General features: G+C 37.2%; 1 protein-coding gene across 1 annotated transcript; it reads right to left on the reverse strand.

Moving 5' to 3' along the window:
* Positions 1 to 1987: 1987 nt before the first annotated feature.
* Tmem30a (transmembrane protein 30A) lies at positions 1988 to 17509 on the reverse strand. Its single transcript, XM_034484348.1, has 7 exons — positions 17453 to 17509; positions 15898 to 16005; positions 12658 to 12765; positions 8849 to 8936; positions 7840 to 7989; positions 6879 to 7088; positions 1988 to 4480 (listed from the first exon to the last, which is right to left on the reverse strand). The coding sequence occupies exons 1-7, from the start codon at positions 17507 to 17509 to the stop codon at positions 4287 to 4289; spliced, it is 915 nt and encodes a 304-aa protein (XP_034340239.1). The 3' UTR covers positions 1988 to 4286.
* Between the last annotated feature and the right edge of the window lie 6800 nt (positions 17510 to 24309).

The following is a 24309-nucleotide window of genomic DNA, read 5'->3' on the forward strand; positions in this document are numbered from 1 at the left end:
GTAGATACAGGACACACCTGATTATTCAAGGCCAAGGGTATAATGAAGAGATGGTTCACTAGAGTTTATTGGACACAGTGGACCTGTCTAGTATCCAATTATGGTATTAAAACTCACAGAAGTATACGAAGAAATAAAAGTAAATGTTTACCCCAAAAAATCTTATAAAAATGTTTAAACCCCAAATAGATAAGAGGGAAATAAGCAATTCCAACAAATTTGTGGATAACAACCAAACGTACTGTAATTAAAGTAGACAGAGAAACCTGTAATCTAAAGAAGCCCTAAGACGGAATCATTACAAAGCATGCCTGTGGGTCCACAGGCTCTCTCAGAAGCTTAGATATGGAGCAAAAGTTACAGCAAAGGATACTGAGGGCTGGGCATGAAAATCGCCAGTTGAAAGGCATACACAATAAAAAAAGTCAGATCTCCAGGACATATCCTTCTCATCCAAACTGTGTTTCTGCTCAGATGCCCTGGTTGAGGAGCTCATAGGCACCTGGAGTGACCTACTACTATTTTCTGCTAAAGGGGCATTGAATCAAACTATCCTCCAAATTCCTATTAGAGTACTCATAGTTTAGTGCTGTGAATGGTGGTTTACACAGACGCTCATAACCGACCAATGCAGAGAATAAATGTCAACAGAACGCTCATGCAAAAATTAGATATCTACATCATCCCCAACAAGACTTTGGGGCCACCAAGGAAGCCAGGGTGGAAAGATTGGAAAAGCCAAAGGAGACTAGGGAGGACAGAAACAGAATGTTGTGTCTATAAGCAAGCGCACACATATACACACAGAGCATTAACACATATACGTCAAAACATATTCATCAAAAAGTAGGCTCCATCTGTGAATATTCTAGAAACTATAGAAATGAAACAAGTCTTAGAAATTAATTTTTCTAAGTGTGTATTAATTCAACAGAAAGATGATGGTGCTGAAAGATCAAACTGAATTTTGTAAAGGGGAGAAGACAGCACTACATAGTGAACACACAGAACAAGTATGCAGCAAACTGAGAAGGTACGCATCTAAGATCAGATTCATCAAAAGCAGTAGTGGAGAGAAAACTGCTTTTAACCTAAAATTGTATGTGTGGTCAAGTTATTAGTGAAATATGAAGGTCAAAAATGATTTATATGTCTTATCTTCTTAACTAAAAAATATTTATTTTATGTGTTTACATGTGAATCTGGGGATGAAAGGAAGCTTATGTCACGGATTACTCTTTTTCATCATGATGGCTTGAGAAATAACTATTTGACTTTGAAAACTGCACACACCTTAATATACATAATATATGCAAATAAGATCACCATCATCTCATTTGGTTTTAAACAAAATATTTATTTTAAAATTTAAAATGACATTAGGAAAAATGTGCTTTTCACATTTACTATCTGATGGGTGCATGGGCTAAATTGGACTTTAAAATACTTCGCTAGATCATTCCCTGTACAACAGACATTTATACATCAAAACTTTGTAACTGCAGCACTTTTACCCCCTTCACACTTAAAACTCCAACGTTTACAAAGAACAAAACTTTGCAACGTAAAGAGCCTACGCTAACCCTCAGGCAGTATTTCCATCCAGAGGGAAGGGTAGCAGCAGCAGAGCTGCCTCCCAAGCCTTGCCTCTCACCTGCTTCTCTCTTATGTAAGGGTTTTACTTACTGCCTGCTCACTGCTATCACTGTCCATTCTCTTGGACAGAATCCCAACCTTAGTCAATCGGCCAAGAACTGTAACAGTCTCAATATGTCCTGGTAAGAACCCTCAGTAACATTAATAAGTCTTGATTATGTTGTCAGTGATTAATAAATATAAATAGAATAATTTTAACCATGTTTTTTTCAAATGTACACATGGACAAGTTAAAACATGGACTCAGTAAGACCGGGTTAAAACTGAATACTAAGCATTAGCAAAAACAAATGAGCATTGTTATTTTAGTAAGACACATAAACAGCACAAATAATTTTGTTCACTTTTATTAATACAAAACATCCTAATAGAATGATAACTTTTAATATAATTAAGGTTACAAATAAACTTTGTCACTATCTAATAAATAACATTCACTTGACTCTTAATTGGATGATTCTCTATTAGAACAGTTATTTTCTCCAGTTTATTTTAAACTGCCTTATGATTTCAATGAAACATCTTAGCTTTTGCTTATTTTTTTTTCAGTTGGAAAATTTCTTGTGCCAAAATACTTGCAAATGAATGCATTTTTCTAAGCCTTCTACTTAGTCATATTAATGACATCAAATTTTCTTAACTATGAATGTTACATATTCCTCATATTTACAACAGGAGTTGGTTTCAAATGACAGGAACCGGAGAAGCACAGGAACCGTCAATGCACTTGTAAAACAGATCAAGCTTCAACTGTACTTTTAAAGACTTTATCTTCTCCAAGCTGTGAAAATGTCAGAACTCTCCAGTTTCCCTCAGCAGAGCCCTTGGTCCCAGTTAGAGACAGATGCAGACTAGGTAGGAGTCCTCTTTCACCAGCACTTACTTAGGAAAGACTGGCAGCAACATCCCACATCTTATTAAGAATCCCCCAAATAAACTGACCATCATATACAACAGGGACACTTTCCAGAATAACAGTATTCTGAACAACTGACGGAACAGTTTTAGAAAAAGAAGAACTTTCATCCTGAGAAGTTTTCATATATCCATAAATCAAGTAACCTGTGCAAGTAGTATTTTTATAAGTTAAAAGTCACCATGAATTACAAGCTTTTAACAGAATTTCATGTCATACAAAGCTTATCTAAGTGTGGCACATTTCTACTATGAATCATTGAATTTTTTCTTCTTTTAAGCACATATTAATCGAAACTGTTACATTACCCAGACTGTTTGATTTAAAATACAATCAAAGGAAATCATTACAAAGTCTGAAAACATAAGCATTCTACTACATAAATATGAGTTACTTTAGTTCAAAAACAAGTAATTTCAATGCAATGGAGACAATTCTGATTAATACATTTTCATGCATGTGGAAAAATAATTTACATTTACTTCAGGAATAAGTCTCATAGCAAACAAATTACAGCACTTATTCAATAAAAGACTATTAAAATAATTCTAGTTAGAAAATAAAGTAACTTCAATTGATATATTATAACCTTTTTTTTTTTAATCATGTACATACTCCAAATCCCCCAGAATTTAAGTAGGAAATGTATAGAACATCTTTTAAGGTATATCTTAGGAAAACTAACCAAAATATTACCTTCATTAAAGAGAATGTGTATACATATCCACATTTGTTAGACCTGTATGCAAAAATTTAATGAAACATGGAAGAAATCAGGATTTCAAATTTTTCTGGAATATTAATACTAAGTCAAATCACTTACCTGCTAAATAAAAACAGCTTGAGGTATTTCCAAGGCAGAAGCAATCATCTTAACACTACAAACCACAATAATGAAAACAGCCTCCTTTGAACATTTATATCTGGTTTACAGTTGGGGCATAGGAGAGGATTTGCCAAACAGCCGCCCATCTCACCTAGATCCCTGCTTCCCTTCTGAAGTGTAAGCTTCCAGGGAAATGGTCACATACAAACATTTCAAGTAGCTTGGGACTCCAGAATGCAACACTTTAGCCAAATGAGAAGGAATTTAAAATTCTAGCCAAGACCCACCTGACCTCTTTAGATATTAATTTCTATGCTGGACAATCTAAAGTCTGAAATCAAAGTCATTATCGGAGAATTATAATAGAGAAACTGTAACATATGAACCACTTCAACAAAGAGGGACTTTAAGCCTTTACACAGGACACATGAAAATGATGAAGTGTTTTATTTATATTTAGTCTTTCTTCAATCTGAACTGTAACCAAATTTTCAAAGGTTAGCAAGTCATTACACTCATACATCTCATATCCCTTTCATCACACAGTAGGCACACATATACAGCATCATGTCAACAGTTTAAGCAGTAGACGCATTTCACATGAAAGAGGCTCTATGCATCACATGGCCTGTCCCAATGAAAAGTAGACATTAGAATGTCATTTTAGCAGTTACAATATTGATATAATCAATATAGCTAATTTTTATATCCATCATATATTTTTATAAGCCACCCATATGTAAGAAGCAAAGAACATAGGCTTTTTTTTTTTTAAAGTTATGTGCCAACTTCAAAATGACATACTAACCAGGCATCAGCATTCAAAAGCTAGGTTGAACAGGACTGGCCTTGATGCACATGCAGTAGATTTGGTTTCAGAATATAAAATTAAATGGTGATGTCAGCAGTATTACTACTGTTTCTATACTTATGATTAATTACTAGCAGCACAACTCCCAGAAGGAAGGAGATGGATCCAATAGTGATGTAAGCAATTCCCAAAAATGGATTCTTTCCTCCCATCCATGAAATAGTGCTCAAGATCATCCGTTTTCGTCCATCAAAAGAATGCACAGGGTAATCTGACAAGGGTATAGGAAGACTGTCTGTCTGTGGTTACATGATGTTTCAAACACAAGCTCTAAAGTTAACACTTAATTTAATTATAACTTGTTTATATAATTCTGATACATGGGTACCTTGCTTGTATATTATGAATCAAGATAGATAGATAGATAGATAGATAGATAGATAGGCAGGCAGACAGACAGACAGACAGACAGACAGACAGACAGATAATGAGAGAGTGAACTATATTTTGTTATGTTTTTAAAACATAAGGTCTTGCTATGTAGCTCTGCATGTGCTGGAACCAACTATGTAGACAAGGCTGGCCTTTAAGTCACAAAAGATTGGCCTGCCTCTGCCTCCCAAGTGCTGGGATGTACTACTAGGCACTGAAAAAAAAAAAAAAAAAACCAACCAAACAAACAAACAAAACAAACTATCTTTAAAAACTACTTCAGAATTTTTTTTCTCTATATAGAACTAGACACTGAGCCCATGGCAAGGCACTCTACCCCCCCATACATATTCCTAGACCTGATCTAGTTAAAAAAAAAAAATTAATGTTGCTAGTAGAAGCAAAATGTCTTAACAAAACAATAAAATTCGGTTCTATATAGTATCTTAGGTAGTTTTAGTCTTATTACCAAAGAAGGACTAAAGGCTTCAGGATAATGTAATGTGGAAAAATACAACAAATGAGCACCCACGATGGCCACATACACGACATGTTTAAACCATACCTACAGGACAGAGTACTCTAGGGAGAGGGTCACAAAGCAAGTTTTAGCTGGTTCATTTGGAACAATAACTAAACTTATGCTCAAAAAATTGATAGCTTAGTGCAGAATTCAAAACTGACTAGTAAGGAGATATAAGAGAGGAGAAAGCAGTGTTGGATGAACATTTACATGGCCCACTCTAGGATGCTGAAAAGAGTAGTCAAAACTAAAACTAAAATCTGAGCTGAAACTCCTCGAAGGGGCCCCAGTCTGGAGGTGTGGCAGGCTCTGCTCTAATTACTGAAATCAATCTTAACCTGAGGCAAGAATCAGTGCTACTTAATCTAACTCTCCAAGGATCAGACACAGTATCAAATCAACTGTGTTCCTCCGTGCTCTTCTTCCTCTAAAAATTCCTTTTTCTGTTTTAAACTCCATTCAACTCTGCTCTTAATCCCCTCCTTATCTTGCACAGCTAGCTCCCAATGTTTTGCAAGCCCCCAGGTTTCTCTATTGTTCAACTATCAAGTCTTTTAGATGTCCTACATTCTTCCTGACGACAGAATTCCCAGTACTATAGACGTTCCTCTCCCATGGTCTATATTAGGCTACACACTGGCACACACCAGTACGCTGTGCAGGATCTTTTTAGCTGCTAACTAGAGTACTGCCTTATATTCTGGCTATCCTCTCAAAATAGTGGGTCTTTCCGGCAGCACATAAAGTGAGTCTGTGTATCTAAAACTGCTCCTAAACGGCTATAGTGTCAAAGCCATTGTTGCTTTCAGTCAGGCACTATTAGGCCATTTTCAGCTATATAAACAAGAGTCCAAGAACCAGAGATAATCTTTATTTTGAAAATTGGCCTATTAACTATTTACTATGCAACTCAAACTAGAAAAAAACACAACCACCACCAAAACAAAAAAGAAAACAAAACAAAAACAAACCCCACCTAGGCTGGGTGTGGTTGTGCACACCTTTAATCCAAGCACATCTGAGGCAGAAGAAAGCAAATCTGAGTTTGAGACTAGCCTAGTCTCATAGATATAGAGAATTCCAGATCATCCAGGGCTACATGATGAGGCCGGGTCTCAAACAAATAAACAAAAAGAATGAACTTATGATTTATTTAGATAATAAAAAGTGCAAAGATCCAACACACGTTTAAAAGCTAACATTCGGAAATCTTTAGATTCAGTGTATATATAAACGATGGCAAAGTACTTTAAAACACTGAACTCTGTCAAGGGATAAAAAGAACTGACCAGTGCTTCCTTCTTGTAAAAGACTGCTTCTGGGCCAGAGCAATGTCCTAGTGGGTAAAGAAAGGCCCTGTTGGTCAAGCCTGATGACCTGAGTTCAATTCCTGAAACCCATGTAAAAAGGCGACAGGAGAAAATCAAGTTCTCTCTCTATGGTGTCCTCTTACCAGCACACATGCACCCTGGTGCACGTGCGTACATCATCATCATCATCATAAACATCTTTGAAATTTAAAAAAAAAAAAAATAAGGCTTGATTGATATCTATGCAGAAGTGGAAGTACCAGGCCCCACGTTCAATTACCAGTACCACAAAATAAGTACATGAATCTAAAGCACAAAGTGACACGTCACATAACTGACATAAGGATTTCATGAAATTCTTTTCAAACTCTGTGTGTACACGTAACCAAAAAATAAAAGGATACTGTACGTGATGTTCAAATAGTACTGTCCAGCTGGTAGCGTCGGGTGTAAGTCATCTCTCCGCTCTATGAGACGGTACAACTTACGGAAAGTAGGCAATGCTGCAGTGCGCATCCAGACAATGAAGTCTTCATTTATGAATCCATTATTACTTTCATCATCAGGGTCTAGCTCATATACTGGTTTATGCCAGTTTACTGGCTTTGTTGTATCTTGATAAGTTATGGAGGGAGAGAGATGGAAAATCAAATATTAAATTTTATAAACAGTTTCAGTGAAAATTTACAGTACTAAAAAAAAAAAAGAAAAAGCACAAATTATAATCTGAATAGTTTCTTATATTCAAAGGTATAAATATATTCATATCCTAAGGATATCTTTAAAAAATCTAAAGAAAAACCAACTCTCTATATAACAAAAAGTAAAAAGAACAGTTAATATCTCAAGAGAATATAAAAAGGATACCGAGGAAAAGGCAGATTGCTTCATGTAAAAATACAGCATTAAGCAATATATGAGCCACTGAGATGGCTTAGCAGAACAGATTCCCACAAGGTGTTCTCTGACTTCCACTTATGTACTTGGTACATACACACGCACACGCACACGCACACACACACACACACACAAATGTGAAAATAAATTTTAAAAAGAAATATTGAATTATGAAACTAAGGCAATAGAGAAACAAAACTATATGTGGATTATAAATAAGAGTTTGTTAAAACAAACTGTGGTAGTTTATAAGGATTACAGCTAAAAAATACCAGAGAAATTCAAATAACAATTAAAAGAACACATTTTCATTACAATTTTAGTACATTTTAACACTTACATAACTTGGTATAATGTTGAGAAAGAAAATGCTGTTCTTTAGGGAAAAAAATTAAGATTCTTAAGACAAACTTTAGGTCACCTTACTAAGCCCACTTTTAGACGAATGGGATACTGGTCATGTTTTACCTTTAAACTTTTCTTGGAGGCTCTCTCTTCCAGGTGGATTTCTGAATTTCACATTTTTATCTGTCCACCAAGCAATACCTTTTTTCTTCAAAGGAATTGGAATAGGCTTGGGATCAGATTCGTTGGCAACCAGAAACAATTCTAACGTATCTAAGCACAAGAAAATGGAAGATATTACTAATATTATTACTAATATTTACTAAAAATCCATAGCACCTGATTTACTCTATGAGAAATAAGAATCTGGGATTTGTTCCAGAAGTAGTTGAGAGAGAAGGCAGAGGGTCAACAGGTACTCTTTACTCAGAGGTAAATCAACTTTTGCAATTTTAGAATTCTAAATGCACAGGTGGGCTTGTCTTCATTTACTACATATTCAGGTCACTCTCTTCACATGTGAGGAGACCATGAAAATTAACACTAATCCAAATACAGCTGAAAGGACATCTTTCTTATCTTTTGCTGGCCACTGCTGCATTCCTAACAGTTCCTGCCGCTCCACTGTCCTGTACTTGGTACTCAGCTCTGGAAACACAGATGGTACAATGAACAAGTCCTTTTGAATGTGTTATAAACAGAAATCAGGGACTTGGTGTAAAACACACAAAATATTTCAGTAATACCAACATGTTTGAATGACACTGGTTTTGGTACACTGGATTAAATAAATTATTCTAGTTAATTTTACTTGTTTCCTTTGGGGACTTTTAATATAAGCACTAGAAAATTTGAAATCTTTTGTATTTGTGGTTCAAACTGTGTATCTATCAGACAATGCGTATCTAAATGATCAACTGTTATCAAAAGTGACTCCGTGGCTTTTACTTTCTTATAAGAAATTGGAGAAAAATTCTATTTTCTTCTCAGAGAGAGAAATCCATTCTCATAAAAGAATGTTCAAAAGGAAATCACAGGGCATCAAGATCCTATTAACTATCTGAGTAGTTATCTTGAAGGTGAATTTAGACTCCTAATCATTTACCCACAGGGATGCTAACGTCTAGCATACCATTAAACATGCTGTTGGCAATGGCTCCACAGGGAGCAATTGGTTTGTCTTCACTTCTTCGATAAGGTTCACATTCCTTACTTGGATTCTAGTTTTGAAAAGGAAAAAGAGAGAGAAATTATCATCTAGATCTCTGGGAAGATGATGAGCTAGTCCTAATTACTAATTAAAAGTTACTTTTTAATTAGTATTTTCCTCACTCACAACGTATACGATGAGTCTGTAAGGAAAATAAGCTCTAAACTAACGCCACATTTCAATACTCAAAATACTCTTTAATATTACAGTATTTTTAAGTAAAATATTTGTTTACCTGAACATAGCTATATATGACTTATCAACTTTTTTGATTTTCATATCAACGCAGAAACCACCACCACCACAAAGATTTCTGATTGACAAAAATTAAATGATTAGTTTTCAATGCAGCTGTGATACAAAATAAAGGGTATAGTAACCTGGGAATAAAGACACTAGACATTCTAGCTTCTTGGACAAGCCCCTTGATAAACTTGTTCTCATTTATAAAACGAACACATCCAACACTTCAAATTTTGTAATTTGGAGTTAAATCTTCAAGTCTAAAATAACAAAGAAAGGGATAATCTATAGCAGTCTACACCAGTGTTTACATTGTGCAGGATACTGGCAAAGCAGAACATGTACTTGCCCTTCAGGCTTGGTCTTGACTCATCACTAAGGAGCTCAAGGGCAGGGAACAGTTGAAAGGTGTATCTGAAAACAGGCCTTAGCACTTCTGGAACATTCAGGCAAGCCACAGTAATTATTTTTTTAAGCATTTAACAAATCAAGATAATCTCAATTTGAAACTTACTTTATATATGTAATACACATACACACCACACACAAACAAACTCTAGTTAACGTCTTGGACTATTATACTACTGACTGACTTTGACCTGAATTTGCACTGTGTTTATACCGAGAGAAGCACTATGTGCACAGAAAAAGAGGGGAAAAAACATGATAGGGGTCTTATAATATCTCTTCAGTATTCTGAGTATTTTGAAGAAAACTGATTTCAGCAAAAGGGCTGAACATATCAGTCTGTGAATCTATCAACCAACATCAAACAGGCTTCCTCCTGCAGTAGATGAGAACTGATATAGAGACCCACAACTGGACAAAGTGCTGATAGTTTGAGAAACAAGCCCTCCCCTCAGGGCTCAGGGAACTATGTGGAAGAGGAGGCAGAAACACCGTAAGAGCCAGTGGGGATAGAAGACACCAAGGAAACAGTATTTAATATATACTATAAACCTCGCAAGGTGCCAGAATCAAACAAACACAGGCTGATGGAAAGGGATGGAGGTGGGCCAGGGGGTGGAGGAAATGCCACTTTGTCCTTAGAAGATCATATAAGCTAATTCCTAAAATAAGAGTTGCTTCCAGGGGCCAGGCAGTGGTGTTGCACACCTTTAATCCCATCACTCAGGAGGCAAAGGCAGGTGGATCTCTGTGGTCTACAGAGCTATTTCAAGGACAGTCAAGATATCTTTCTGTCTCTCTCTCCCTCTCTCCCCCCCCCCCCACACACAGTAGGTACCGAAAGAAAATTTTGAAATAGGCCCAAACTAATAAAATAACAGGGCCCTGTGATTCCTTTTTCTAACCTAAATAGTTAAAAAATGCCTGTCAGCAGGTTTGGGCCCAGTTAATTAGTTACAGAAAATATAGAGTTATAGGACCAAGGACAAACGCCTGTTGAGCCTCCCAAGGACTTGGCCAGACACATAGATAAAAAGTATACAAGGACATCCTTAGAAGAACAGAGATATGTCCAAATGAGTAATGGGCCATCTGGTCTTCCTCCAGACCCTTTCCCCCTCCCCTTGAGGTCTTCTCAAGGTCCAAGAAACTGCAATTAACTAGATACTATGCTAACTTAGACTGGACAGTCTGCTGATGTAAAGCAACCAATCGTGTGTACCCACGTAAAAATCTCCCAATTCCCCTACCCCTTGACTATGTAAGTCCTAATTCTTAGAGCCTTGAGGTCAGTCGCTCTATCCCCTATGTGAGATATGGAGATATGGACTGGCCCAGAGCTCTGATATTACACTGCCTCGTGTGTTTACATCAAGTTGGTCTTTCATGAGTTTTTTGGGTGGGCGCCGTCCTGAGACTTGAGTGAGAATCCCCCTTTGAGTCCTTTCAGGTACCATGTGAAATGCAGGCAGAAAAGAGACAGTTATCCCTAACTCTAGCTGTCACATCAGAAATATCAAGCTCTCTCTGAATGATTCTACGCTAAAATTCTTTTCTACCATCCCTGGCTTCCACCTCCCAAGTGCTGTGACTACAGGTATGCACTACTATGTCTGGCTCTCTACAGTGTATTGTAAGAGATTGAAAAGTTCTAAGAAACAAGAAACTACTCCAGTCTTCAAATGTTTGTCTCACGGACAAAATGACATGAAATACTTATGTACTAAGCACTACTATGAAAAGCTGAACAGTTAGGAAGGTACAATGCCGTCCATGGATCCCTGAATAGAGGCATGCACTAGAAAGGAGCTTGTGACCAAGAGCCTGTAGTTCTGCTCCTACAAACACACACAGTAGACTTGGGAATTCTGGAAGCTTTAAAGTTTTCCTGCTTAGTCTCCCCACAGTGCAAAGTTTAAAAAATACGACAGTTACTCAATTTCGAAGGACAAATCCAGAAATTAAAAACAGTTCATCTGCATATTCCTACCTAGCATAAGAATAATGAATAGACCCCAAAAGAACACACTGACACATCCAAAATACTAGACTCATCAAAATCCCATTACAAAGAGATGAAGCCAAACTCCCAAAAAACGAACAGGCAGTAGTGGAACTGAGAAATTATTTTGTGGGCATTTAAGAAAAAGCATTTCAACTAAAAATTTCTGTTAAAACTAGAAATAGCAAGTAATACTTTAATCTTCTCTAAGATTATTAAGTCCTTAATGATGTAGAGTGAAAAATTATAAAGATCATTTTATAAAATATATACAGGCTTTTCTTGAAAGGGCATGAAAAATATAGAAAGTTTTTATGACCCCTAGACCTGAGCAAAAGAACGCAGGTTCACTAGTTCCAGAAAGTAGAACTGAATATAAGATTTCAGGCCTTCATTGCCCCGGGATACATTCCTGGAGGAGTACATTATCCCTGAGTCAGAGACACTTGCTGGATTAACATTCCTCAAGCCTCAGGGAAGAGAACCCACCTGTGGGTAGGGAAGGCCCAAAGCAGGAAGACACGTCTCTGATCACAAAGAAAAATGCAAGTCATCTAGGTGAGACTGAGAAATTGCTGGGCAAGTGACAGGGCAACAACTGAGAAATAGCTGGGCAAGTGACATGACAAGACCACATTTTTGAGAGGAATGGGTATACAGAGTGTTTTCCACATGACCCTGATTCACTTAGGTTGCATTCCTCTGGAATTCTCTGCTATGTTTATGTTATGTATCCTTGACAACACCTCAGTCCCCTCCACACTCCCCTGGTTTGTGGTTTTCCCTTTTATAAAGCCCCTCAGCTTGCTGGTCTTTTGTCAAATTCCGCTCCTACATAAACAAGCGATTTGACCAAGCGATTTGACCAAGCGATTTGACCGTTGGCTGGCCAACTCTCCCTAATAAACCTCTGTTGATTGCATCCAGGTATGGCGTCTTGCGGTTTTTGGGTGATTTCCCGAGACTTGAATAAGGGTCTCCCGAGTTTGGGGGTCTTCAATAACATTTCTGAATGAATATCTACAACATGTTCTTACTTCACAGAAGCCACATATCTATATTTCATCATTCTACTTACAAGCAAAGCACTAGGGTCTCCATTTAACTGGCTATCATCTCGAGATTTCACATAACGACGATGATTTTGATAGAAATTAGACAGTCCATAATACATAAACACATTGCCCTAGAGAAAACAGAAGGGGACACTGTTTAACATAAATTTTTGTTAATATTTGTTTTGTATGTATGTAAAATGTAAGCAAGTCATACTTCACTGGTTTACAATTTGTGATAAATAGGTACTAAGGTTAAGTAGGAACTAAAATTGTATAATTAAATATAAATCAACTCATAGTAGAGCAACTACACTCTAGTTCTTACATTCTTAGGTGAACTTTAGTAAAATATTACCACCTACAAAACAGGTATTGGCTAAGTCCAAGGCATACTCTACTAACTGGCTTGCAAAGCTATTTACCAAGCACTGGTTAAGCACTGGGAGTAAAGCTCAGTAATAGTGTTCACCTGGTATGTGCACGTGTGAAGCCCTGAATCCAATCCCCAATGCCACAAAACATAAGCAAACAAAAAATAAAGTGTGCAACTGTAAATGAAGTTCAATTCTTTATATATATATATATATATATAAACTTCTAAACTATCCATTAAGTATTCTGTGCAGTCTGGACAGATGGCTCACTGGATAAAGAAAATGCTGTGTGAGCATGAGGACCTCAAACATGGATCCCAGTACTTTCTTCATGATGCTTCCTCTCATCTTGCACTGGTGTGTCCTTCCCCCAACCTGCCAGCCTGCCAGCCTGAGCAGGCCCAAAGCTGTTTACCACAAGAGACCATATAACAAGACGACCTGGGAAGACCTGCAGTCTGCCACCACCTGAGATGAGTTAAATAGATTGCCTGCTGAAACACCTCCAGCCTTCAATTAAGGATGCATACCCCTCACCCATGCTGCTAGGCTGAAGTGCTGGGCCGAAGAAACTCTTCTTGTGGGAGTGGGGTTTCCCCCTTTTTATCTGATGGTCAAACAATAAACCTTGAGCCTCGATCAGAGAACTTTGTCCTGGCTTCATCTCTTCCAGCCCTCCTGTCCCTTCTTCTATCCCCAGCCTCTCTTGCAGGTGAACCCGGTTCGACTGTGGCTGCTGGCAGCTACACATTGGGTTCCCTTCTGCCCTCCAAATAGTCCCCCAGGATACTATAGACTATTAGCAATTAGTAAATTAGTAGTTGTGAGAAGACACTGTTAAAATATTTTATAATAATAATCAAAAATGGTACTCTAATGGAGTTAACTTCAAAATATCCTGGTAAAAAAAGAGTAATAAATATAAATTGAAATAACTACAAGGTGCTAAGAAATCAACTGACTAAAACTGTTATAGGTTAAAAATGTTATTTTCTGCTTTCTGATTAAAGCCTCTATTTTTATATTCATATTTTCAATCAAAAGAAACTATCTAAACACAGAAGTGATTTATTTGAAACATTTAAAGACTGGATACTGAAGGGTTCTGGTAGCAGAAGCTTGTAATCCAGCACTGAAGAGGCAGATGGGGGATCATAAATTCCAAGCCAACCTGAGCTACACAGCAAGTCTAAGGTCAATCTAGAATACCTGATATCATGCATCAAAACATAAATAAATGAATGAAAATATTGATTGTTAAATAGCAAACAAACTTTTCCATTCTATATAAAAGGTGTTAAAACGGAAATCTTTGGGTGAATTGTATCAAATTGTGTGACAAAAACATGATAAATATGTTTAGGAAAAAAATAATAGCATCTCAATTAAGAACAATAATAGTAAATTCAATTTGTAAACTAAAAAAGAGATCCTCTCAATCAATTCTGATATAAAATTAGCTTTTAATTTCCCTGAAATAGTTTTAGTCCAATTCAAAATCTGTGAAGAAACAAACCTACAAAGACAAAATTTAAACAGGAGTTCTAAAGTGGGGGGCATGGGGGGGGCGTGTTTGTTTGTTTGAAGAAAGGGTTTCTCTGTTTAACAGCCCTGGCTGTCCTGGAACTTTGTAAACTGGGTTGGCTTCAAATTCAGAGAGATCTACTTATCTCTCTCTCCCAAGTAAATGTTTTGAATAGGGAAAAAGCAACGGAACCACTAACTTGCTCAAACCCTCTCATTTCTTCAATTCTGCACAAAACCAAAACTTACTGCATCTTTATAGTATGCCCACCACTGCACTTTTCAGACTTCTCCCAAATCGGTCTTCTTATCTTAGTCCCAAAGGCACTTTTACTTTAGTGTAAGAGTGAGTATCTGTAACCACTAGATGGCTTCCATCCACCAGAAACTACTAAAGTTATCACTATATATAGAAAATCTGAATGAGGACACTCAAACCTTGGTATGTATTGTGACAGCTTTGCTTCCTGAAGAATGTGGTTAGGTTCTTTTGTTATTTTGGGTTTTTTGTTTTGTTTTGTTTTGTACTCTGTAGCCTTGGCTGTCCTAGAACTTGCTCTGTAGACCATGCTGACCTCAAACTCACAGGGATCTGCCTGACTGTCTCCTGGGACTAAAGGTGTGCAACAACCATGCACCACCACCACTTGGCTTCTGAAGGATGTTTTTAAATTCAATTTTCGTGTATAGGATAGAACAAACCAATTCTGAAATTTTATGTTCTTTCCCATATGCTCATTTACCAAGACTAGAGACGAGTATTAAATGTCACATAGGCATGAATGTGCATACCCACACTCATACACACATGTGCACACAGGGTGGGATCCAAATACCAAACTATATAATACCAATGAAGTTTTAGAAAGTGTTTAATTTTGGGGTACTGTTTCACACCTCAAAAATAATTCAATTAACTAATGGGATGATAAATGTCTTAAGAAAGACTTCTTTTATAATTAAAAGTTATTTTAAAAATTAAGAAAAAATTTAAAAGGCTAAGAATTTATACCATCTAAAAAGAAATCAAAGTACCAAGAAATAATTTTAAAGTACAAGCACAAGAAAATTATAAACTTGACAAAAAAATGATATCTGCCCTTTAAAATATAGATCATGAATAATGAAAATGCTTTAGATTTTGTCTACAAAATACTAAAACGCAGAGAATTCAAATAAATGCATTTATCAGATTTAATTAATTTAATGGTGCAATGACCAAATATATAGAGTGATCTTCAAATGTCTATAGATTCCAATAAACCAAGTTGATCTGTCAATATAAATTATCAAAAAAAAAAAAAACCAGTACTATTATTTTTTAAACATGCCTTTTCTAACAGATTACTTTGAAACACAGACCTCAAACGACTGTTCCAGTGTGAAGTTAATGGTACAAGCACAAGATGTCACATTCGGAGATAAACATTTATTGCAGGGGCTGGAAGGTTCTGTTCCAGTGTAATCAATCTGCAAAAGAAAAAGGTTAAGCAAGCAGTTCCTTGGAGAAAAGAGAAACCTAAAACTTGCATAACCTGCTATTAAAAAAACAGTCAACAAAGCAATACAGGCAAAAACTCCCGTTGTGTCCTTCCAACAGTGCGCGGCATCACACAGTAACGAAGCCCCTCTCTCTGTTCACTATTGCTCATAGTCCTCCTTTTTCACCCAAAGAAATATTCACATGGATAAAACGGTAAATACAAGATTCAACACTGCATAATGTATAAAGATGTAAATGTCTGTAAGGTCTAAACTACTAAGATACAGGGAGAAGGCATGGAAAGCTGTGTTCAGACTCTCGCCCTTGTGTTTCTTACAAGAACCTTCCTCTTCCCACAGTATACAGCATCTGAAATGAGGATCTATCTTGTGAGAGGCAGGAAGAAGAAGGGATCTTGGGAGCCCCCCTGACTTTGAAGCAAGAAATGTGTTTACTTTAGGGAACTACTCTGTATAAAAAGTAAAGCCAATGACTAGGGAGTGTGCTTTGAACCTGTGGTATCTGATGCTAACTCTGTCAGAACTGTCAGAAGTCTTGCTGTGACACCCTAAATTTGGGGTTTTTTTTTCCCATTATAAATAAAAAGAATTAAACACGCTTTATTTTTTAAGAGAACTTGGTTAGAGCTGTCTGTGGATGTACAGGCTGTCCTGTTGTTATAGTTTGGATAGTAAGTGTCCCTTCAAAAGTGCCCGTGTGTTGGGATCTTGCTCCTAGCTGGTGATGCTATTTTGTGATGTTCTGGAAATTGAGAAGTGGACGTGGATAGAAGCATGTTTCTAGGGCACAAGGTCCTTGGTAGCATCTTATCCCTGCAAACCTCCTCTCACTACTTCCTGCTCACCATGTGAATACCTTCTGCTACATGCTTCTGCTACCATGATGTTGTCTCATTTCAGACTCAGAAAAAAGCAAGCTATGAGCTGAATGTCTGAAGCCGTAAACCAACACAAATAAATATTTTTTGCCTTGAGTTTTTTTGGTCAGGTAACCACTCCACAATCAACATTTCTCCCCAAAGTGATCTATTACAACAATATATGAACACTGAAATTACCTTCATCTAAAGTTTCGTTTCAAGTTCATTCTTGGTTAAAAATTCTATAGGTTTAAACAATATATAAAGATATACAACCTACCATTATAATATAAAATACTTTAACTGGCCTAAAAAAAAAATCCCTCATCTTTCTTTTACCTATTCATCTTCTGTATTAAACCACAGTAAGCACTGACCTTTTCACTGTCCTCATAGTTTTGTCTTTCCCAAAGCTGGAGACACACTATAGTAGCCTTTTCATATTGGCTTATTTCACTTAGTAACCTACACTTAAGTTTCCTCTATATCTTTTCAGAGTTCTACCTACTATAGTTTATTTACCTACTAAAAGACAAGACCAAACTGATCCTAACCCATGAAGATTCTCTTGCCTCTCCCTTCCACAGTGCTAGCCTAAAGGCATGCGCCATGCCTAGCCAATGTCTGCGACTCATGTCACTGGTCTATAGTATTTTGTTCCAGCAGCTCCACTAGGTGCTTAAAACCCTTTACCTTCCTTGAGGAGGCACCTAATCAGGTCTTAAACTTTTTGTTTGTTTGTTTGTTTGTTTTTGTTTTTCGAGACAGGGTTTCTCTGTATAGCCCTGGCTGTCCTGGAACTCACTCTGTAAACCAGGCTGTCCTGGAACTCAGAAATCCGCCTGCCTCTGCCTCCCAAGTGCTGGGATTAAAGGCGTGCCCAGCTCTTGAGCTCATTTTTATCAGGCTGTTTCAATTTTAAATTTTAAGTGTTCTTTTAGGTAACAATTATCAGATGTTTAAATTATTTTCTGTCAGTCTGTGACTAATCTTTTAAATCTCTTGATAAACAAGTTTTATGGTAAATAGTCTTACATGTTAAAAATATTAAATAGTTATCTTTATAACTGAGAAAATTTTAAATTAAAATCTGTACCTAGAAAATAGAACCACCATCTAAATTGTAACAGTGAGGTAACTTTTAAAAACCTGCAATAACTTAAGAATAGTAGATGCTGGTGAGGATGTGGAGAAAGAGGAACACTCGTCCATTGTTAGTGGGATTGCAAGACTGTGCAACCACTCTGGAAATCAGTCTGGTGGTTCCTCAGAAAACTGGACATAACATTACCTGAGGACCCAGCTATACCACTCCTGGGCATATAAATAGAAGATGCTCCAACATATAATAAGGACATATGTTCCACTATGTTCATAGAAGCCTTATTTATAATAGCCAGAAGCTGGAAAGAACCCAGATGCCCTTCAACAGAGGAATGGATACAAAAAAAATGTGGTACATTTACACAATGGAGTATTACTCAGCTATTAAAAATAATGAATTCAAGAAATTCTTAGGTAAATGGGTGAAACTAGAAAATATCATCCTGAGTGAGGTAACCCAATCACAAAAGAACACACATGGTATTTACTCACTGATATGCAGATATTAGCCCAAAAGCTTGAAATAGCCAAGATTCAACTCACAGACCACATGAAGCTCATGAACAAGGAAGACCAAGTGTGGATGCCTCGGTCCTACTTACAAGGAGTAACAAAGTACTCAAGGGAGCAAATATAGAGACAAAGTGTGGGACTGTCTGGAGAACCGTCTGGAGATCATTCCACCTGGGTATCCATCCCATGTGCAGTCACCAAAGGAGGATGCTGATGTGGATGTCAGGAAGTGCATGCTGACAGGAGCCTAATATAGCTGTCTCCTTAGAGGTCTGCCACAGTCTGACATATTCAGAGGCAGATGCTCACAGCTAAATACTGATCTGATCAAGGGGTTTCCCAATGGAGAAGTTAGAGAGAAGACTGAAGGAGCTGAAAGGGTTTGTGGCCCCATGAGGAGAGCAACAATACCAACCAACCAGAGCTCCCCAGGGTCTAAACCACCAGCCTGGGAGCACATAGGAAGAGACCCATGACTCCATCTGTATATGTAGGGGAGGATGGCCTTGTCAGGCATAGGTGAGAGAGGAGATCCTTGGTCCAGTGAAGGCTGAACACCGAGGGGGGTGGGGGGTGGGGAATTGGAGGGTGGGGAGGTGAGAGTGGGAGGGTAGGTGGAGGCACATCCTCATAGAAGCAGGAGGAAGTGGGATGAGATAGGGGGTTCCTGGGTGGTGGGGGGAATGGTATAAGGGGATAAAATCTGAAATGTAAATATAATATCCAATAAAAAATTAAAAAGAAGAATGCTTGGTGTTATCAAACTGTTACATAATGTTCTGTACAACTGTTTTCACAGACGTGTATTTGTTAACTAGTAGAACTCTGCTTTAATTTCTTCTTTTCACTGCAAATATCACCAATAAGCAAGGCATGTAACAAAAATTAAATGAAGACAGAAAAGCACACATGAACTTCATTAGACCTGTGTGCTACGAATCTATACAAAGCCTGTTTGTACATATCATTCCACTTACATATCAAACTTATGCCAAAATAAACCACAAAGGAAACTGCATTTTTAATTTCACATTTCTTTCTCTTAAGACTTATCTAAGAAATATAAATAGAAACTTCTCAAACCATCTTCTTTAATTGATCACCACTTGTGCAAAGAGTCAGACTTCACTTAACTAAACAAAAATGTGATGGAACTGGAAATCAAATAATATCAGTATAATAAAATTCAACATTTTATTAGGGTAATTACTAAATATCAAATAATAAAGCAGATAGCTATAATACATTCATCATGAACTGTTGATTATTAACTTTTAAAGTGCATTAAAAGTTACATCTTTTAACTTCGAGTAACTCTGAAAACAGTGTTTTTAAAATTTATTATAATTAACTTTTAAATTTCAGTAAGAGCAAGGCACACTACAAGTCCTAGCACCAGTATAACGTAATGTTATAGTATACTGTCAACAGTTGACAGCTTTCTTTATACACATTATTTTTTATCTGATCCTCACCAAAATCCTACGATGCTACCTCTATTACATAAAAAGATCAAACTCAGAAACTTTCCAAGTGCTAGTCTAGAATCCAAGATCTCTGACTCCAGCATGCTGTTTCTGCTAAACCACTTTTACCCAGGAATGGTCAGTCTAATCAACCAGAGGGCAGACTTCATTAATACAAGAAAGCAGTCAAACTGGATAGCAGAGAGACAATCTTTAGCAAAGAACTTGTACTTTTTAGAAGAAATAAGAATCAGAGCAAATCCAGAAAAAGGGAGATTAAAAAAAGAGGCAGCATTGGAAAAATAAAGACAGTGAGAACTAACACTTTATATTATGGAGAATTTTCATGATGGAAAGCAGAGAGATAAAGCTAAGAAGGTCAGTGAGCCATAACAGCACACCGCACTTCACTGACTACTGCTACCACATGTGCTCTGTCAGTCATATATGAACTTAATACAAGTCATCTTATCTTAAAGACTGGGCTGAAGAGGCAGATGCCTCAGTAGGAAAGACCCAGCTTCAGTTCCAAGCACCTCCACTAATGGCTCCCAACCACTGGTAACTCTAGCTCTAGGGGATTCAAGGCAAGCATAAGGTAAACAGACACGCATGCAAGCAAAGCACCCATACATATAAAATAAAATAAAGTAAAACAAAACTTTTTAAAAGTAAAGTGGCCCTGCAAAGTTTGTTATTATTTTCCTTATTTTAAATGAGGACACCACTTCGTTCACAGTCCTTTGCACACAACACCCTCATCGCCAAACAGGAACAACAATAAAACTAGTTCTTAATCAGCTGGATCTGATACTATTATAGATAGGTAATGTCAGACATGGCTTACATTATAAGGTGTATACATAAGCATCTAATTGTGGAATTACTGCAGTGGGTGGGGGATATAGAATGGTCTCCATACATCTAGAGAAGCGGTTTCTCCCAATCACAAATATCCTACTTCTACTCTTATGCCACAGGCAATAATCTCCATATTATGCCAAGCCCAAAGCCACTCTAACAGTTAAGTGTCATTAGGTCACTTTAAAATAATGATTCCTGTTAAAAACCAAACTTCCAAAGAATTACACAGTTACTGAGCCCCTCTGCCCCCAGTGTCTTTTCCTCACAGCTGCTGTAAAGCTGAAGGCCACACAGTTCACAAAGAAAGACTCCTCTACCCTCACACAAATCCCATATTGTGGAGACCAAGGCAGCTAGACTATAACTAACTCCTCTATCCAGTCTCTGTGACCAGGTCAGGTAGTACAGGCTGCATATAAATAAAGCTACAGGATTGCAGTTTCAGGACCTCCCCTTCTACAGAACTCCTTACAGCAAACACTTCACTTTGTTTACCTTCTACCAATCCTCATAGATTTGATGTGAGACTAATAAATGTCTAAGCCGAAGTCCACTGGTACCCTCCTTCTCTCCCTCCTCTCCAAAATCCTCTAAGTAAGCCCTAAGGATAGGGAGACAGACACATGTTCTACTCTGTTCAGTGGCTTCTATAAACTGTAAGATAATCTAATGGAGAAGAATAGATTTTGCTCTTCTCTCACTTACTCACACTGGTAAACAACCTATTTTCCCTTCATCAATTTCAGCTCATTAATTTCTTTTACAGCATCAGTTTTAGTCTAAGGAATGACTTAGCTATGCAAACTGTTTAATGGCTTCTCATCACATTGCCTGTAGTCCTAATACTGGCCCGTGTAATGTGCACCCTAACTATACTGCGTTAAGCTGTATTTGCCCCTTCTCACACTACCACAATGGCTTCTTTTTCGTTCTTTCTATTAAGCACACTCCTTCCTTTCCCTTTCTACTTTTGCATGGCGCAGTCTTCCCTCGAAGACTACTTAGGGCTCCCCAAAACATGTCATTTTGTGGCAAGACACTATAATAAAAACCATCCTTATAAGAAACTGAAACTTTTGTAGGACCTCACAGCCAGAGTTAATAAATACCTTAAGGTCACTTGTGACAGCTATCCTACTATGTACTCAGCCTGTTTGTTTAACCTGCTTTTAAGAGAGCCTGAGATTTCCCATGTAATCAACTTTTACAGTCTAAGGGAATGAATAGCTGTAATCTCAATATATGCACTTTTTCATGGCACTGACCTAGAACAATGCAAGTGTATAACTTGCTGAAAGCAGCAAACATGGAGATTAAAACCAATCTTCTAAAATGAATATCCACCATAAATATTGAACACAACACTCGGACACTACTTGATAAACAATATTTGTAGTACTGTTTGTTGTCTGGGTCAGTTGGGAGCCTTTTGAAATCAGTGACTTAATGCCCTGTAAAACTTTAAACCTTTTTTGTACAGTATCTCTCATTATTTTCTGTGCTTTTCAACAGAAACAGGGGAAAGGCCTTAGTTAAGAACAGATATACACGAACAGACACACAGTCCTACAACAGACAGATACTCAGGACAGACACAGATGCCTGCCCAGGAATAGATTCTCAAGACAGCCTTCCGGTAGGTACAAATTCACACATGCAACAGACAGAGAACCAAAGACACCACAAGCACAAAGTAAAAAACTCAAATCTGGATTTGCTCTTGGTTAAATGACTCCAAAGAGAAGTCCTTTTCGTTCTTTCCTTAATGCAACACCGATGCATTATTGGTAATCACTAATGTGTTTTAGCCATGCACTATTTAAATCTATAGGCCATCTTTAAGCCCTTCTTTTTTCTCCTGAGCATTTTCTACCATCTAACACATTTCAGAAGCAACAAATTAAGAAGTAAATTAATGATCAATAAGAATGGGCAATATTGGGCTGGGGAAATGGCTGAATGCTTAAAGTATCCACTGCTCTTACAAAGGACCTTGGTTTGATTCTCAGCACCCACATGGTGGCTCACAACCACCTGTAACTCCAATCCCCTCTCTTCTGATGGCAGGCATCAGGCATGCATATGGTGCACAGACATATGTAACACAGGGGCAAAATGCCCACACATATTAAAATAATAAATCTAAAAAATGTTTTAAAACGAACAGATTAAAGTATCAACTAGTATATAAAACCCTTCGTTGTGAATAAACTGAAAGCAAATAACACTAGTCAATTAACTCACCAAAATATGTAATAATAGAATCACATAAAATTAGTAAACTCTCAAAAAGTATTAAAGGTTTAATAGTAAACAGAATTAAGGTGAGATGTTTTAAGAAAGAAACAAAACAAATGTGTATGCTGAATAGGCTATTTTTAAGTAATGATATTCAATATTTCAATATTCCTGCTATAGCATTATCTCTCTGTCTCTCCTTCTCTCTCTTTTCTCTCTTTCACACACACACACACACACACACACACACACACAGAGTTTTATAACTTATTGGCAAAACCACATACCTAATTTGCTCTTCACATAAAAATTAACACATAATCTATTTTACTATTAATTTCAATTCAATACTAAAATCAGTGTAAAACTGCACACCTAAGCCACTGGACTACCCCACCTAAAAGACCCAATTCTCATTTGGTTGACGTATCATTGTACTAGACAGTAAATACTTCTACAACCTTGTAATGCAGAGACTGACTACTAACAAGCTCTCATCCCAATTTTTATGATACTTTTCTTGTTAATAGAATAAAACTAAAATTTCCAGTGTGACTTGAAGCTAGTATGACTATGCTAATAGAGTTGGTGCAGTGTAGAAGCTTCCAAAAACCTTCTTTAAAAGGCCTTTCTTTAACCCTTTGTTAATCCTTCAATGTACACTGCTGATACCCAGAAAAGGTAACCAGAAGTCTGGCCTCCAATCTGAACTTGAGCTTGAGAATGAATCACTAAGAATGTCAAGGTAGTAAGCTTCAGATAGAGGACTGTAAAACAGAGCCACCTTGTTATGTTCCTGAGGCATTTGCTATGCAATGAAAAATCCTGACTACTCATGGTTGAAACAAATTCTAATGGATATATACAATGTCAACCATACCTGCTGCCGAATACTAGAAGCAGAGCTTAGTGAGTTGTTCTATGAAAACTGAGAAGGTAAGAATGCTGGGACAAATGAGGATAATGGAGGCCCAGCTCACAAGGCTTCTGATGGGAACAAAGACTCTATCAGGCACTGGGGCCATTGATGAGATGTTCTGGACAAAAAATTTTTTTCCTGCCTGTGTTCTGAGAGTTTAATTTAATTTAAAGATAATGAACTGATTTGTTTGGCAGAGGAAATTTCAGCACAGGATGGCATTCAGACTGGTACTGCAGATGCATATAAACAGACATCATTCATATGAAGACGCAATGTATACAGAGATCAGTGCCACTGTAGAAAG

The sequence above is a fragment of the Arvicanthis niloticus genome, chromosome 21 (genome assembly GCF_011762505.2).
Source record: "Arvicanthis niloticus isolate mArvNil1 chromosome 21, mArvNil1.pat.X, whole genome shotgun sequence".
In the NCBI taxonomy this organism is placed as follows: Eukaryota; Metazoa; Chordata; class Mammalia; order Rodentia; family Muridae; genus Arvicanthis; species Arvicanthis niloticus.